Source organism: Balaenoptera acutorostrata, chromosome 7 (assembly GCF_949987535.1).
Source record: "Balaenoptera acutorostrata chromosome 7, mBalAcu1.1, whole genome shotgun sequence".
In the NCBI taxonomy this organism is placed as follows: domain Eukaryota; kingdom Metazoa; phylum Chordata; class Mammalia; order Artiodactyla; family Balaenopteridae; genus Balaenoptera; species Balaenoptera acutorostrata.
The window spans coordinates 37,528,938-37,545,322 of NC_080070.1; the positions used below are offsets into that span (position 1 = coordinate 37,528,938).

At 37.0% G+C, this 16,385-nt stretch overlaps 1 protein-coding gene across 3 annotated transcripts; it reads left to right on the forward strand.

The window, feature by feature from the left end:
- Positions 1-8,579: 8,579 nt before the first annotated feature.
- On the forward strand, positions 8,580-12,630 carry GPR85 (G protein-coupled receptor 85). 3 transcript variants are annotated; one of them, XM_007195106.2, is made up of 3 exons: positions 8,580-8,666; positions 8,833-8,945; positions 10,061-12,630. In XM_007195106.2, the coding sequence occupies exon 3, from the start codon at positions 10,231-10,233 to the stop codon at positions 11,341-11,343; it is 1,113 nt and encodes a 370-aa protein (XP_007195168.1). In that variant the 5' UTR covers positions 8,580-8,666; positions 8,833-8,945; positions 10,061-10,230; the 3' UTR covers positions 11,344-12,630. The 3 variants fall into 3 exon arrangements, with proteins under 3 accessions (XP_007195168.1, XP_007195167.1, XP_007195166.1); XM_007195105.2 differs by having other exon boundaries at positions 8,586-8,666; positions 8,830-8,945; XM_007195104.2 differs by having other exon boundaries at positions 8,636-8,945.
- The last annotated feature ends 3,755 nt before the right edge of the window (positions 12,631-16,385 follow it).

Genomic DNA, 16,385 nt, shown 5'->3' on the forward strand with positions numbered 1-16,385 from the left:
TGCATAGTTTTTAAGTTGACCTGGGGCTCTCTAGAACATATTGTACTTTAGAACTATTTGAGCATATTATAAGAAAAAGAGTTCAGCCATAATATATGGTACAACTGCTGAGGGGAAGGAACAGATTATTCTTTAATTCATTTTCAAAGTACCATATGTACTTGGAGATTTAGTAGAAGAAATATATGTAAAGGAAAAAGCATTTAATTCTTAGTTATGATAATGGTTTTAACAGAAATACTTACTCAACTAATAATTACTAAATGCCTATTATTTGCCAGGTACTATTCTAGCCACCAGGGACACAAAGATAAGCAACATAGACAGAAATCTTGCACTCATAGAGCTATGCAGTATCAAAATTATTGAGAGAGAAAGTTAAATATCGAGCATATGTGTATATGCCCAAGTTAGAGGGTGATGCTGGCATGTATCAATCCTGATTTTTTTTTGACTTTTTACTAAAACATCATTCTGAACATAGTGTGTGAGTAGAATCAAACCTTCAGTCCATCTCTTCACCAAATGTCAATGTATGTATGATCTTCTACAGCAGTAAGACATCATGAAACCCCAGCAAGAATCTCACCAATTCAATGCCAGATGGCACAAAAAACAAACCAATTATAGAGTGGATTATAAGCAGGCTATATACAAAAGTGCTGTCTCTGCATGATTCCTAGTTTTTCAACCAAGTGCCAAGGATTTATGTGCTTAATTCCCATTAGAATTTACGGGAATTAACAGTGCATGAATGGGTAAAAAAAAATTTTTAAGTGGAAGGTGAAATCTTGAAGAGGCCCAAGATAAAAGTGCACATTTTACATATGTTGTTGATAAGGGCCTTTTAAAGATAAATTTTAGAACTGTTTAGGTTGTAAGTGCGGGAGCAGATTAAGCATGTGCTGACTTGGCTTAACAGAGGCTGAATGTTGAAAAGGCTGCATGGTGTAGTGGAAAACATTCCCTGGTCTGGGTATGTACAGACAAACTGGCTTTTAGTCCCTAACTCAAGAACTTACAAGCTTTCGGGGTACAGAAGGACCAATGTATGTGGAAGTGTTTTATATAATGCTAAGCAATAAATACACCTGGACCTGCACACAGTATATATACCTGAACCAGTGAATACCTAATGAATAGAGAATTTTAAATTTTAAATGATGGATTTGTTGTTTTTAATTAACTGACCGATTTGCTATAAAAGAAACTCAAGAGATCCATGGTTCCATTGGAAGAAACCTGACAGTAAAGACCTGGAAGCTTAAAAAGACTCCTGATTGTTAAAGAATTTAATACAAATAGAATAAAAGGATAGCAGTCCTGGAGCTACACACCACAACCCCATAGTGACTGAAGGAGACACTACACCAACTAAAACTGTCAGTAATTTCCACACTAAGAATTCTCACAGGAGGACAGATTATTTACCTGGACCTAACACAGGTCTGTATCTCTTAGACAACTGCTTGCCCAAACAACTAACAACTACAATCGTAGCTCTACTCTACAGTTTTAATTGGGATCAAGTGATATGAAATCCACAGTCAAAAAATATTTCAAATATTGGAACTCTTGGCATGGAACCATTTCCATTTCCACCTTATAAGCCTGCCCACCTCTCTACAGCACAGTGACATTCAAGGAGATGGTGGGTAACAGTTAGCAGTACAGACTATAGAGTTTAGAGGTATAATGCATTTGGTATTTTGAATCTCTATAAACAAGACTCACATTTTTCATAATACATGCAAGCAACAGTATTCCTCATACCCCATGGAAATAATTAATGACCCATTAACGATAGCTGTGCCAGAAAAAAACTGCTATAAATCACATACCAACTGTCAATACAGGATGCCATGATTCTAGATCAGATAAAGGAGAAAGGTAATCTCAACCAAATTCTATATGGTGAAATTGTATACACCCACCCCCAGGCATTACCACCTTCTGAAAGTGAGCTATCATCCTGTTTCAAGTTGTTGGAAGCATTTTTCTATGCCCTCCTTGTTCCAGGATTACAAACTCTATCATCAGCTCTGGGCTTTGTTCAATCTAAGAGGACTTAAAGAGTGATTTAGCTTTTTTTATTGTATTCAATTAATGAGATGAATCAGCACTATTTTATAGAAGAACCTCTTATATTCAGGTCTAATTTATGCCTGGTAAAGGAGGGAAAGGAATATCTTCTAAAAAGAAGACAAAGTGTAAGAAAAGATAATCCTGATTTTTACCTAAGAGTAATATCATCCTTGTGAAGTCTTTTTCCAAGTAGCTAAATGGCCAGATTCTGTTTCAACCCTTTTCCTGTCTGTTCTATAGATAATTATGAAAATCCATTTGCAAAATTAAAGAGTATTCATCATTTAAAATTTTCTTTTTATATTATCGAGTTTTCACCTCTGTATTGGTAAATCAGATTTAAATTTGTTTTCAGGATACACCACCCTTTTTGGCTGTTAAAAAAGTAATGATCATAAATCCAAAGCCAGATAAAAGCTGAGATATTCTGTCATGTATGTGAGCACCAGGTTAGGAGCTCAAAGCATAAATTTCTGCTTTTGGCTCATAATCTGCATGACAGACACTGTTATTAAAAAATGGTTTGAAATTATTAAGTAGTAAGGCAAATAAGGAATCATGTAAATGCTAATGTAATAAGGCTAAGAAGCAAACAAAATTTCCCCAAATCCAGAGTAAATCCTTGGCCAAGAAAACTTTCTGCCCATAATACCAATAATTATCCCAGCCTTATTAAATTAAGAAAACATAGAGTTCAGCTGGAGCCTGTGTGTCACTGTTTTTTTTCTTCTTTTTCTTTCATGTCCTCTTCACAGTGCCTAGCACAGCACCCTTTATGTAGTAGGTTCATAATCACCCATTCAACAAAAAGTGTGGAGTGCCCTCTATGTGCTGGATCTGGGCACCAGGGAAGAAAAGGGCAAAATAATACTGTCTGAACTCTCACAGGGTTCATATTCTGATGGAGACTGACATTTACAGAAGGAATGAAATAATGTTGTGCCGGGACTTATGTTCTTTTCGATGTAAAATTAGGCAGATATCACACTTTTATTTTTACCAAATGTTAACCAAGTTAAAGTAGTAACCATGTTTATGAAGTATGGGAATTTTGGGTTTGTCCTTGTTTTATAGAATTATTACTCTGTAAAGAGAAAATTATAAAGTTTTAAAAATTAGGAGAAATGAAAGTGAAAGGGCTAACCAGAAAATCAGAATGCAGGACTGGACAGTTACTATGGGAAGCTCTTAAATTAGAGTCTAAGGTTCTTTACTTTCAGCCATGCTTTAATAATGCCCATTTATCAAAAAGCTAAACACCACAAAAGCTTAAATAACCATAATCCGCTCATATTATCATATAACTGGTGCTTATAATAATGGCCTTAACTCACTGTATTATTGAGGTAACCCTGAATAATCAAAGAAAAAAATGCCTTAGACTTCTTGAGTTTTTTAAATTATATTGCATTTGTATTCTGTGAAAATTTATAATCCATATAAGATATGTATGACTCTCCATTAACCTGAATATTAAATTAAACTTCCCAATTCTTAATTATTTTACCAACACTTGCTTTGCCTCCCTACCTCGCTCCAACACACACACACACACACACACACACACACACACACACACACAGACCACACTCGCTCATACTATACCACATAGGTCACTTTTCTCTTTTTCATGGTTGAGACTAACTTCATCTTTAAAAAAAAGACAAAGAAGAATGAGACAACTTAGAATATTTTAATAGACCAAGGGCTTTTGATCAAATCTCTAAAGTTTTACCAGGCATGGTAGGGAAACTTGCATTTGCTCTCATTCACAGGATCACATTTAAACAATGTGTAATAGAAGAAGAGTTTTAAAGACTTCCAGAAGAAGAAGGCATGCTATATTTATTTAAATAACTAACACTGTTCACAAAACATCAAGAGAATTCATTAAAACCTTCATCACTAACAGTGCTGTCATTAATAGCAAAATAGTTTCTGAACCTGACCTTATAAGCCTTTAAGCCTATGCCCCTCACTTGTTAATCCCTTTCAGTCTGACTTGCTCTTCTGAAACTGCTCTCTCCAAGGCTGCTAATGATTTCCTCACCACCAGATTCAATGATATCTTCTAATCCTTCATCCTTTTAAACCTCCTAGATACAATTTATACTGACGACCACCCCCCGCTTGAACTTCTCTCCTCCCTCAAGGTCTATGACACTGGTGTTTCTTCCTTTGTTCTAGCTCTGGTTCTTACACGTTCCTTCTTGTTTCTTACATATAGACATTATCTTAGCTTTGCAGTTTGCTCAGAAAGAGAAGGATGGGCCTGTTTGTTTATTTATTTAACCTCAACCTTATCTCTCAACAGTCTCTCCCTTGGCAATGTCATCCAACAGTTAACCTACTTCCACCATCACCTACCTATAAGTACTTCCTGAATTTGGGGTCTTCACTTCCAACTGCATATAAGACATCAGCATTTAAATGTTCCACCAGCATTTCATATTCAATCTGTCTAAAATTAACTCATTATCTTCCTTACCAAACCAGTTCCCCCTTTTTTAACTTTTGCTACCTCTAGTTAATGGCATCTCCTACCTCCCAGTTAGTTATCCAAGCTCCAAACCTTGGAGTCAATTCTTACTCCTCAATCTCCTTTGCTTCCCTTATCTAATCATTTGATTAAAAAAAAAAACAAAAAAACACAGCTTCTACCTTCTCTTACCAGTCAGATCTATCACTTTGTTTCTGTTCATTCCAGCCCCTCTACTTCTACCAGTTCAGGCTTTTCCTACATTGATGCAACTGCCTGTACACTGATCCTATCTCTTGATTTTTCATTTCTTGCAAGATCTAGCACAGTGATTCCTACAGAGTAACCTCAACAAATGTTTGTTAAATGAATTAAATAAAGGAACACGTTTTAAAGTTTTCAGAGAGAAGGAAATTGTGAACAATAAAGATCAGAAAAGGTAAATTGCTAAGTTTTAAAAGCCTGGATCTTAAAATGAGAAGGAAGGTCTTAGAGATGCTAGCTTTAAATTTTTAAACGTATTATATTAACACATCGGAACCTGTTTTGTGACAGAGTAAAGAGAAAAATCTGACAAATGAACTTTTTAGCATTTTGGAAAGAAACATGCCATATTCTTAATCTTTTAAAAACTCATTAAAATTCTGAAGAAATCTCACTGTTTGACGTGTTCACACTTATGGTTATTCCAAACTCCAGAGGCATGATTTTTTAAATCCAGTGGCAGTTTTTTAGGTATAGCATACTCTTTCACCATTCTGTTCCTCAAGCATGAGTACAAAGCCCCCTAGAAACTTTCAGTTACTTAGATGTCCCTGTGAAAAAGGTCATTTTTTGCCACAGACTAGGAGGTGAAAACCATTTTCAAAATATAAATACATACTCTCCCTTTCTGTTGGTCATTTATTCTAGGTTAGTGAATTTTTAAAAAATAATCTATTAGAAAATGTTTCTGCGCAAAAGCCCCTGGTGAGAGCCATTCTTACCAAAATCCAGAAATTTTATGGAAGCTTCTTTTTCATATATAACTTTAGACTTTACTAAGAGTTGGGACTATCAAAGATACACATTTTTAAAGGTTTAATGACAGGCGTTAAGTGGGAGAGATAGTACTTTAAATGAATGGTCACAAAATCTTTAGAACGCTTATCCTAGCCTATCATTCTCTGCATTTGTGAAGGATTGTTTACTTCCTGACACACATTTTCACATAATGCATAGAACAAAAACACTGCATTTGTCCATCATGAGACTGTGCATTTGGCAAAAATCTGACATGTCCGATTAATTCTGAAAAGAAGATAATTGCTACTTGAAATAAAAATTGTATATATTTATTACAAGAACCAAATTAAGCAGATTACATCAGTCTTCCTAATCCATTGATCAATATAGTAAATGTAATACGCTGAGAGCTTGAAAACCGTTACACTTCTTCAAACTTTTAGAATCCTTCAAACCCAGGGTATATAGTATTTTGTTGTTTGCTTTGTCTCTTTACTCTCAACCTGAAAATCAATTTTTCTAGGTTTGGTGATATAAGGGATCAAAAAGAAATTAGCTATGATCAAACAAGGTTATGATCTGAACAACTGAAGTGATAATTTTATATTTGAGAATTTGTAGATGATATGAAGCTTTTGTCCATTAACATATTAAATATATTTTTTAAAATCTCTGTTGATGAAAGATGCAGACTTCCATGTTTTCTCCAGTAGAGTAATGAACTAAATGGAAAATATCTCACTAATTTCTTAAACCCCCTTGTGAGGCAAGAAAATGACATTCTCATCTAACAGCTGGAAAAACCAAAGAACTAGTAGATGTAACTGTACTCAATTGCAAAGGAAAATAATAGCTCTAATATACCCTGAGTTGTGGATATGAAAGAATATTGCATACACATATCCCCTCCCTTATTTTTAAGGAATCAATCTTGGATCTTGGCCCTATACCTTTTGGCAGAGTAAATTATTGCCTCAAGGGCAGGCTGTGCAGTCATCCTTTTAATTTGCTTTTAAATAGCTCTTCCCTAATCCATACAACCTAAGATTGGGCCAATCATGAATTTTCAGCAAACTTAAGTCACTTATTCTATAGATTTTTTAACTAGAAATTTTTCTTAAAATTTTTTTTAAAGTTTAAATTTTCTAGATTTTTTTTCCTAGAAATTCAGGAGATAATAACTCTTTGCAAAGTACATTGGGACACTAATTGGGAAGTAAAAAAGAACAAACTGAATTGATTTGTAGTTTCACAGAAATGAATTTGACATTTCACTTACAAGTTGCAAACCAACCAACGTATAGTTTTGAACACTTCTGAATTTGTTTTGCAAAAAAGTGGAATGTTTCACTAGAATGGAAATGCCCTCAAGTTATTTCCAGTACTGCTGTAGAATTGATTTTTCTAGGTTAAGGGAACGCCAAAGTGAGGAGATACTTCTTTTTTTTTAAATCATTGTCTATTTTTCTTAACTGGGTTTAGGACATCCCAAAACAAATCAGGAAAATGTAACTTCATTTCAGTATTACCAACACAGGGTGTTTTGTAATGACTGTAACATGACTGTGACATTATGACAGTGAAGTATTCATTTTTAATCTTTTTAAGCTTTAAACAGAGAAAGCTTTACCTCGGTATGTCCAATAGAAATACAATATGTAAATTAATCCATATTATCTGTATGCTGATTGGCTTGAGTTCCCCCGAATGTCACAATCTCACCACCCAGCAATGAGGTATTTTACTGCTGTCTGGAGATCAAATTATTGCTGTAGAGAAGATCTTTATTTTTTCTGTTTCATTAACAGATTATTATAAAGCAATAAGCATGCAGGAGGAGAAGCAGACATTTTACCTTGGGAATTAATGAAAGCATTTCTGCTCGTTTTTTGAAGGTAGAGTTGTTTAAAATCTTATACCACCCCCACAAACAAAATTCTTATGAAATGGTAAAATAAGGAAATCCATGATTCCAGAGACATCCCTAAGCACCCAGGTGTCAGGCTATGTACTGTCTTGTGATATCATCGGACCTTTTGGACGGGTGTAAGTTTTATGAATCGTTATATTCCTAGTATTTTTCTTCCTTAACAACAAAGGGGGGAAGGAAACTCATATACATACAACTGCTGTGACATTACCAATCTACTAGTCAGCCTTACTTGCAAGAAGCAAAAGAAAGGCTATTGCTTGGTGGGGTGGAATGCGAGGAGCAGTCATTTAAAATATGTGTAAGGCTGGTTCTATAGTCATATTCGTTAAAGTAGAATGGACATAAATCATTTTGCAGCTTTCCTCTGAACTTAGTTTCTTCCTACTTAACGCATATCTGCGTGCACTGGAGAACAGAAGACGACTAACAAAGGGCTGCCCTAACCTGCTTTCCCTTCTTCCCCATTGACAAGATTTTTCCTATGCCTTTCTTTTTTAAAAAAAATTTCTTTTCTTTTTTTTTTTCTTTTCCTTTCTTTTTTCTTTCTCCCCTCCCCTCCACTCTCCCCCACACCAAGCTAACCTGCAAATGCAGTCAGCTGGGGAAATCATTAAAGAAGAACGCTAAAAGAAGCTTCCCATGCTTTGGACCGCCCTAAAAGAGCATGGAGGAAAATGGGGAAAGCGAGGGGTCCCGGAAGCTGAGGTGGGGGCGGGCACCCGGGTGCGCTGCCCTAAGGGAAGAGGGTGGGCCTGAGGTCCTGAACGAGCCTTTCCAAACCCCACTCCCAATGCAGGGAGGGAAAAGTTCAGAAGCAGCCGCAAGGGGACACAGGCCAATTTTGCCAGTTCAACAGGACAGGACATTCAATAAACCCAGCCCGCTTTGGAAACGGGTCGGGGCTCCTGTTGGCTCCAGAGAGGCTGAGGTAGCCCCTGCCGCCGCCCTCGCCACCGCTGCCGCCGCCGCCGCTGCCCCTGCGTTACTGGGGGAGACGGTGCCGCTGCGACAGGGGAGGACGCGGCTGGAGCTCAAGGAGGCTCCAGCGCGCAGGCGCCGCCGAGCCCTGCCTGGATGCTCAGTCAAGGCACTAAGGCAAAAAAAAACCCCAGCAATTTATAGAAAGAAGAAGCTATAGTCTGTCGGGATATCCAACACCAACAGGTAGGAGGATATACTCTCGGTTAAGTTTGGGGGGAGGGGGCGCACAGTGTTGATGAAACTGCAGGTTCACCGGGAAAGAGCCCTCCTTGAGTTTTTTTTTTTTGTTTTTTGTTTTTGACAATAAACTGCATAATGGAAGTACATTCAGACAATGCATCTTCAGTAGGGCTTATTGAGAGCTCCATTTCTGGAAAGCGTTGCAAGACTGAGGAATATCAGACTGCGAATCACCGGGAACAGTTCCCTTGCAGCACAGAAGCAATCTCTCCCCATCTTCGCGTATGTAATGCATGTCTCTCTCCCCCTCCCCCTCCTCCACCCCCCCATTATAAATCCAGGGGTGGCGGATTTCAGGTTTCGTAATGTTGCATGATGCGATCGGTATTTACCCGGGGATGTACCGGTGGGGAAATTAAAATCATCGAACGCAGTGTTGCCTGGGCTTCTATCAGCATATTCCGGGCAAGTGAGAAGTGGCAAAGGGAACATGCTTGGTGGGAATAACAGAGAAAGCCGATTTCCCTGGTGGGGCTCCCCAACACCTAGGAGACAATGTGCATTTTGTTTTAAAATGAAACCACTTACGATTTGCAACAAAGATTATCAGTGTAAATGGGAAAAGCTTAATTGCCCAAGAAATACAGGTTCATGTTAAATTCATTTGAATTCAGGTAGCCACAGCTTACAAATGTAAGTGCATTATTCCTCTGGGTGTTTCCCTGATCAATATTTACATTAACCATTTTTAATAATCATGTGGGTTTAAAAGAAAAAAGATTTGCCAAAAATGGGGGGTGGGGTGGGGAGGGAAAGACAAAAGATTAAATCACATCAAATCCTGGGACAAGTTCCTATTAATTTAGAAGTCTAATGTTGAAATCACGCTTTAAGATGAATCAACAAATATTCCTCTTATAATATGCAGCATGAATAGTGGCACTTGAGTTAAAAGACATATATTTTGGAAGGGTTCTTTGGATCCATATCAGCAGAGAAGCTGCCGGGAAAACACTGACAGATACTAACAGACCTCAAGATAAATGTGGGTAGTCTCTTCTCTGTCTCCTATTAGCAATCTTGTAGATTCCATTGCAAAACTAGTGATTAACTCCTGGACTGGCATATTTTACAACTGGGGAACATTTTATTCCTTCTCTCCTAAAGGTGCCCAATCAAATGTATGTTCTTTTAAATAGGGACATTTTAAAATTCATCTAGCTCAGAAAACTAAACAAGCCAATTCTCTGAAATCTCAAGCAAAAATACTAAAGCAAATAATATTATTCAAAATTAAAACTTTATTTGCTTCCCCATAAATGAACAGCTTTATGTTAGCACTGCCTGACATCATTGCTTGTTAACTTTAGAACTGATAGCTTTTTTTTTTTTTCCAGATATTCTGATGGCAAATCAAATGGAAGAAAAGAGGAAGCATGACTGCAGATCGGATCAGTTCTCTTTGTGGATTACATTTTCAGTAAAATGTATGGATATATCTTTTCCTTGTTCTTATATCTAGATCATGAGACTTGACTGAGGCTGTATCTTTATCCTCCATCCATCTATGGCGAACTATAGCCATGCAGCTGACAACATTTTGCAAAATCTCTCTCCTCTAACAGCCTTTCTGAAACTGACTTCCTTGGGTTTCATAATAGGAGTCAGCGTGGTGGGCAACCTTCTGATCTCCATTTTGCTAGTGAAAGATAAGACCTTGCATAGAGCACCTTACTACTTCCTGTTGGATCTTTGCTGTTCAGATATCCTCAGATCTGCAATTTGTTTCCCATTTGTATTCAACTCTGTCAAAAATGGCTCTACCTGGACTTATGGGACTCTGACTTGCAAAGTGATTGCCTTTCTGGGGGTTTTGTCCTGTTTCCACACTGCTTTCATGCTCTTCTGTATCAGTGTCACCAGATACTTAGCTATTGCCCATCACCGCTTCTATACAAAGAGGCTGACCTTTTGGACGTGTCTGGCTGTGATCTGCATGGTGTGGACTCTGTCTGTGGCCATGGCATTCCCCCCAGTTTTGGATGTGGGCACTTACTCATTCATTAGGGAAGAAGATCAATGTACCTTCCAACACCGCTCCTTCAGGGCTAATGATTCCTTAGGATTTATGCTGCTCCTTGCCCTCATCCTCCTAGCTACACAGCTTGTCTACCTCAAGCTGATATTTTTTGTCCACGACCGAAGGAAAATGAAGCCAGTCCAGTTTGTAGCAGCAGTCAGCCAGAACTGGACTTTTCATGGCCCTGGAGCCAGTGGCCAGGCAGCTGCCAATTGGCTAGCAGGATTTGGAAGGGGTCCCACACCACCCACCTTGCTGGGCATCAGGCAAAATGCAAACACCACGAGCAGAAGAAGGCTATTGGTCTTAGATGAGTTCAAAATGGAGAAAAGAATCAGCAGAATGTTCTATATAATGACTTTTCTCTTCCTAACCTTGTGGGGCCCCTACCTGGTGGCCTGTTACTGGAGAGTTTTTGCAAGAGGGCCTGTAGTACCAGGGGGATTTCTAACAGCCGCTGTCTGGATGAGTTTTGCCCAAGCAGGAATCAATCCTTTTGTCTGCATTTTCTCCAACAGGGAGCTGAGGCGCTGTTTCAGCACAACCCTTCTTTACTGCAGAAAATCCAGGTTACCAAGGGAACCTTACTGTGTTATATGAAGGAGCATCTGTAAATCTTTAGCCTTGTGAAACACTAACCTTCTCTGCTAAGCAATTGTGGCCTGTAGCCATTTCTTGAGAAGAAAATCAAGAATGGGATCAGCAGTTATAAGGATTTGGGCAACATTCTGCAGTCTTTGCAATAGTTCACCTATAATCCTATTTTAAATCTCAGAGTGATCCTGCTGACTGCCGGTGAAGGTTTGTAATTAAGAAAGGACTGAACCACTGCCCTAAGTTTCTTTATGTGGTTGAAAACTAGATAATGAAAGTAGCAGGTGCTAAGTATCAGTGCTAAACGCTGTGTATATCACTACTTATGAAAAAAACATCAAAAAAAACCAATTAGCGTTGGACATCTTAATAAATTAAGTTGACATGAGGTAAATGTGTTGATAAAAACTAATTTTAGAAGTTTGAAGACTTTAAAACATTTCATACTATTATTGTTTTGCAAGGACTAAAATATTTGGGGACTTAAAAGTACTGTAATTCACTAAAGACATGCCATGAATTATTGGATTACCACACTTTTAAAAAATCGCCTTGTAAGTTTTGGGGAGCATTCCAAAGCAGTATATTGGTTCCAATTAGAGTTTACTTTTTTTGTATTAATACATTACTGTTTCTAAATACCACCTTCCTTACCTACTAGTGAAATTGCTAGCATCGAACTGTATTATATGGTTTTTGTTGATTTGGTATAAAGTTTTTCCAATTCATCTATATTTTACAAATACTAGATACTGGTCTGGGAGGCAACATTAATGGTACCAACCGGTCACAACTGAGCAGTTCTAATAATGCAGAATAAACACATGTTGCCTTAAAGGATTATCTAGTATCTTTCATCTTATTTAGCATTGGAGCAAATTGGAGTCATGGGAAATTCAATCAGTAACTGGTCATGGTCATGCAACTGGAAGTGCATGGACAATCATTTAATACTCTTTTTCCTTTTTCCTCACATGGTTTGAAAATTAAGGTGCACATCATTGGGATAATGAGATTTTCTTCTGAGTTGTGCTACCCATTCTAGTGTGTTCTAAGAAGCAGGCAGTTGATGTGTGTTTATATTTTAAGTCAGCTGTCAAGGGGAGACCACAGCCTTAGTATGATATCCTGCACAATTTGTAAAGCCTTTATTCTACCGAAGGCACAGTCTTGTTTATACTTTCTGCACATTCAGTGTATTGGTCGTTTAAATTATTTCAGTTTTAACTTGTGAAAGCTTATAATATGATTTCTAGTATTTCAGAAATACATTAGAGTCTGTGAGTCTCATTCTTCAAGATACAGATGTGTGAATTTCAATATAAAGTTGCATTTGCCAAAATTTACTTGTGTAGCCTGTTACTTTTCTTGGAATAAATTTTACATTTTTGGCACTTAATTTTTTTTTTTTTTAATTGGGAGGCAAGCACAAAATAGGAAGACTAGCTTTATTATGGTTTTGTTTCTTTATTTTTGTAGCTACTATATTCTGGAACTGAAAATGCATGAATGATGGGGAACATAAAGCTGATAAACTGACAAATAATATTATCTGCAAAAGCATTATTTGGTAGCTTTTGTCGTACTTATCCTATTTATTCTTACAAGCCAGTAATATTTAAAGATGTAAACCTGCTTAGTTGGTTGGTTCAGAATTTTAATATAAACATCACATTTTATTTTGGGCCATGGTAGAAATTTTGGATTCTAAATACATAACTTGTAAGAAGAATGGTTTACAATTATATTATGACAAAACCAGAAAAGTTGTTATTGTTTTTGTTTGTTTTTCATTGTTTTTGTTTGTTTGGGGTTTTTATTTTTATTTGGTACTTGAAAAATAAGATTAGGAATCTAATGGAACAGAATTCTTTATTGCTACAGTGTTTCTGTAAAGAAAACATCAATATAAATATAAATAAGGAAAAATAAATCATTGAAATATTTCAATGATATATGCAACAATTCAGTTTTGCTCATACAAGGACAGCTCAAGCCATGATTTAGTGAGCACTCTGTTTGAACTCATTTTTACTTTATACCAAAGTTGACTGGATCTGAGACAAAATTTAATGTACAACAGTGAACTGAATCTAGCAATAAAGACCCCCTTTTGGTACTAAAATCATTATCTAAAATACAATTAAGGAAATGCTATCAAAAGATATTGGGGTAACATTATGTTTCCAACTCAAAAAGTTTACAGTAGAGGCATAATTACCATGACTATATAAAGAGCTTCGCTTAGAGGTTCAAATATCACCAGCAATCAGTAGAAAATTCAACAATGATCTTGAGGCCAGAGAGACCAGGTTTTATCAACACTGGCCTCCATTATATACACAAAAACCTGAGGCATGGATTAAGACTAGGAGACTGGGGAGTCAAGAGCAACAACCAAGTGAGATTGCCTGATTCTACCTAGCTATTTGGAACAACATATTCCAACAGCTTTGGTAAGTGATCAGCCCCAGTGATCAGTGAATAATACTGAACTGTAGTGACTCTCATTTAAGCCTACTCTCGACTAACTTGGCATTTCAGGTCAAGGGGCAAGCAGTGGGTGAGATACATCCCCAGTTAATCAATGCTATTTGTAAGTCAATAAGTAATGGTAGCAATCATATAAAATAAAATTCTGCTTCAGTGACTCAAGGACCAAATCACATTATCTATTTTGGCACCCATTCCAATGTTCAATATTTAAAAACAGTTGCAACTAATTCAATTTGAAAATGTTACTAATCTTCAACCCATAAAAATACATTCCCACTGGGGAGTCCAACTTCCCTGTGAGAAAAACCCTTTATCAATAATAATGTGTCCCTCTAGGACTAATTACATCTGAGTTGAACAGGCTTTAGATTGTTTTCCTTAATAGTGGTGATGTGTTTGCATGGATGTGTCTATAATCTCATCTGGTTCCTTTTGTGCACAGTGGATTTATTTGTGAGATTTCTGGCTGGAGCTAGGCATTAAGTCTGTGACTGTGAAACCCTATGCAGATATTAACTGAGGCAGAAGGAGGTGAGTAACTGGCTCAGTTTCCCACGGAGGCTCCATTTAAATAATACAAAATTAACCATAGTGATTAGATTTTAAAATTATTTGTGGGACAACCTACTGACTGAATTATCTTCTCAAATGTTAGCTGGATGGGTTTCAACACCAGCATTTTTCATAGAGGTTAATAACTGATTTGTCTTTACATGGTTATGGCCCCTTATCCATTTGCCTCTACATCCATGAATACTAACTGAAATGCTTATTCATTCACTCAACAAATATGTGTTGGGCACTGGGCTTGGTGCTGACAGCACAGTAGAAAACAGGCAGAACAGAATTAAATATGTAGTAGCAACAAGTTACAAGTGTTATAATAGTAAATGTTTCTAAAATGGACTTGATATTAATGACCATAAATGGACTGTCTTCCATTTTCCCTTCATGCCTTATCTCCTATCTTTCCCAGTGTTCCCTGGGATCTTTTATATATCATACTCCCTCAATTCAGAGGGAGCCCCCTCACTGTGCTCACATTTCATTTAGATGAATCACCCGTGCTGTGTTTTGGAACCCTGAGTTCCCACGTTGTTAGTGCTTACACAAAGTAACAGCAAACCCTGAGTGTTAAAGTCCTCCTACTCCTGACTCTCCACTTCCACGTGGAGGTATTTCAATTCCTTCAAATGACAGGGAGGTGTTCTTTCTTCCATACTCATACCTTCCTGCAAGTTAGCATGAGAATGCCTGGGTAAAGTGCAATCAAAGGAAGGCACTAAGACGTCAACTCCCAGGGGGCCTCCCATGGTGCTCAAGCAAAGATGGGAATAACCTGTGAAACAGGGTACATCTCTTATTATGAAAGCATGCTACTCCTTCAATGTTTTTCTTATTCCTTACTGGAGATACAACAAAACTCCCTACCCGTGCCCTCATCAGCTGAAAAGTTTATTTGGCCTCCAAAATTTACTTCTATTGCAAATACAATGAAATGTACTTAAAATTATAGAGACATATCCTTTTCAGCTAAGGCATGTAATAGCGCATTGTGTTGCAATGGGGATTACTGTAGGACAGTTGCAAACAGAACCAAAACCCTTCACTTCTGTAGATAAATTTACTTTACATTAGATGAATTTACTTTGTTCCATTCTTTATTCCACGTGTAGCATAAACTATATTGTTATTAAAACAAAGCAAAACAAAAACTCCAGCTTATATTAACTTTATATTAAAAAGAAAATAAAAAAGATAAGATGACAAATAGCAGTGTTTCAAGTACTGGCTAAATACAAGACTGATGATTACCAGAATTATGGGTTATTCACGATTCTAGAATCAACGTGAGTCTGTTTTTCTATGCAAAAATGCATCACTTTCATGTTTGTTAATAGTCTCATAAATGTTTTTAATGGAAATTTCAGGGTCTACTAAGATAACTGTTTGTTGCTGACATTTTTCTTTTGTTCTTAACTCTGGATATGCTAGTGTTCTGTGACTTTCCTAATTCTCTCACAAACTTTTTTTATACCATATTAAAATGATAGAATTGCTCAATTTTGAGGCACAAGTTCATAATTAGTCTATACAGTGGTTAAAACTATGGGAGCATTTGGAAATGACTGGATTATTTTTTGCCATCAGTCGAAGCAGTCAAATAAGCTAAAGGGCTATTGAGAACTGGGGCAATGGAGAAAACATTGTTTTGGCTAACTCATTTTGCCATTTACTGCATTGTAACAAGCTCTAAAAAATATATTTAAACCAAGAGGCTTTAACTTTATAAAAGGATTATATAAATAAGACCTTGTTTTTAAAACAGAGAAGCAGTTTTTATATCACATCCTTTTGCCAAGGGGATGATGTCTATTAGCTGCTCAAACCCTTTACATTAAAAGGCTTTTAAAGCTAGTTTTCTTCCCACCAGATTAGGCAGTTAATACAAGGGCTGGAGCCCTGAAAGGCCCCAGAGGAAAGTAAAAAAGAGTGTGTTTCCCTCTGAGTGACTGTGAAAAAAGGCCTTAAAGGAGTAACAGCTGGTTTGG